A 1,069-nucleotide genomic window follows, 5' to 3' on the forward strand; every position below is an offset into this window, starting at 1 on the left:
GAACTTTTATATTAATTATTAATATAATATTAAATGTAACAATAAATATATATATATTTATTGATTTTTATTTTTTTATCATTATATATATGATGTATTTGCTTTTAAATTTTTCTAATATCAAACGGCTCCTTTCAACCTGTTGATATTTGCACATTTAGAATTAATCTAACATAATCTACAATATTATTTACAATACAATTTATTTTGTATTATATTTTTTGTGTTATATTTTATGCTATATCTTTTTTTTGTTAGTATCAAATGAATCACATTCCTTATTCATATAAAACATTAAAATTTTGTAACATTGTAAATACATTTCTTTTATAGACCATATGCAAATCGTTGGAGCAAAACAATGATAGGATATGGCCCCGAGGATACACATTTTGTCATTGAGTTGACATATAATTACGGGATTAAAGAATATGAAACTGGAAACGATTTCAAAGCTATCACTATACGTTCAAAAGATGTGATTGAAAAAGCACGTGCAAATAATTGGCCAATACATGAAGAAGATGGAAAATTTGTAGTACAGGCACCTGGTGGATATAAATATTACATTGTTAATGAGCAATCTCCTACTAACAGTGGTAAATATAAAGAAAGTCAGTCTATACTTTTAACAATATTGGCACAACGATCACTTTCAAGTTAAAATTGTATAAATCAGTTTGTGATATTACAGTAATAATAATTTATAGAATAAGAGTTATAAAATGGTCATGAAAAAGAAAATAATTACAGTATCACATTTTTAGCAAAACTTATTTTTTTTTTAAATATTGGCTGTTTCGAATAGATCCAGTAGAAAAAGTTACTCTATCCAGCTCCAATCTTGAACGTACCATTACCTATTGGAAGGATATTTTGGGATTACAAATATTTGGTAGGAAAGATAAAAGTGTGTTGATGGGTTATAGCAAAGATCAAGTCAAACTTGAATTTGAAGATATTGGTGAGTGTACACATAATATTTAATTCGTTTTAATTTTTTATTAAATTTATAATTACTGTGATTAAGTATTTAATATGATTTGTTATTAATAAATTTTGTATATTA

The 1,069-nt window shown here is 24.6% G+C and overlaps 1 protein-coding gene across 1 annotated transcript; it reads left to right on the forward strand.

The window, feature by feature from the left end:
• Window positions 1-333: 333 nt before the first annotated feature.
• On the forward strand, window positions 334-964 carry LOC108720162 (glyoxalase domain-containing protein 4; the record flags this gene model as incomplete). Its single annotated transcript, XM_018448703.1, has 2 exons — window positions 334-599; window positions 809-964. Coding segments are annotated over 2 exons (422 nt in total), but the record flags the coding sequence as incomplete, so codon positions are not given.
• Window positions 965-1,069: the final 105 nt, after the last annotated feature.

The sequence above is a fragment of the Mycetomoellerius zeteki genome, unplaced genomic scaffold, assembly GCF_001594055.1.
Source record: "Mycetomoellerius zeteki isolate Tzet28-1 unplaced genomic scaffold, Tzet1.0 C4367936, whole genome shotgun sequence".
In the NCBI taxonomy this organism is placed as follows: Eukaryota; Metazoa; Arthropoda; class Insecta; order Hymenoptera; family Formicidae; genus Mycetomoellerius; species Mycetomoellerius zeteki.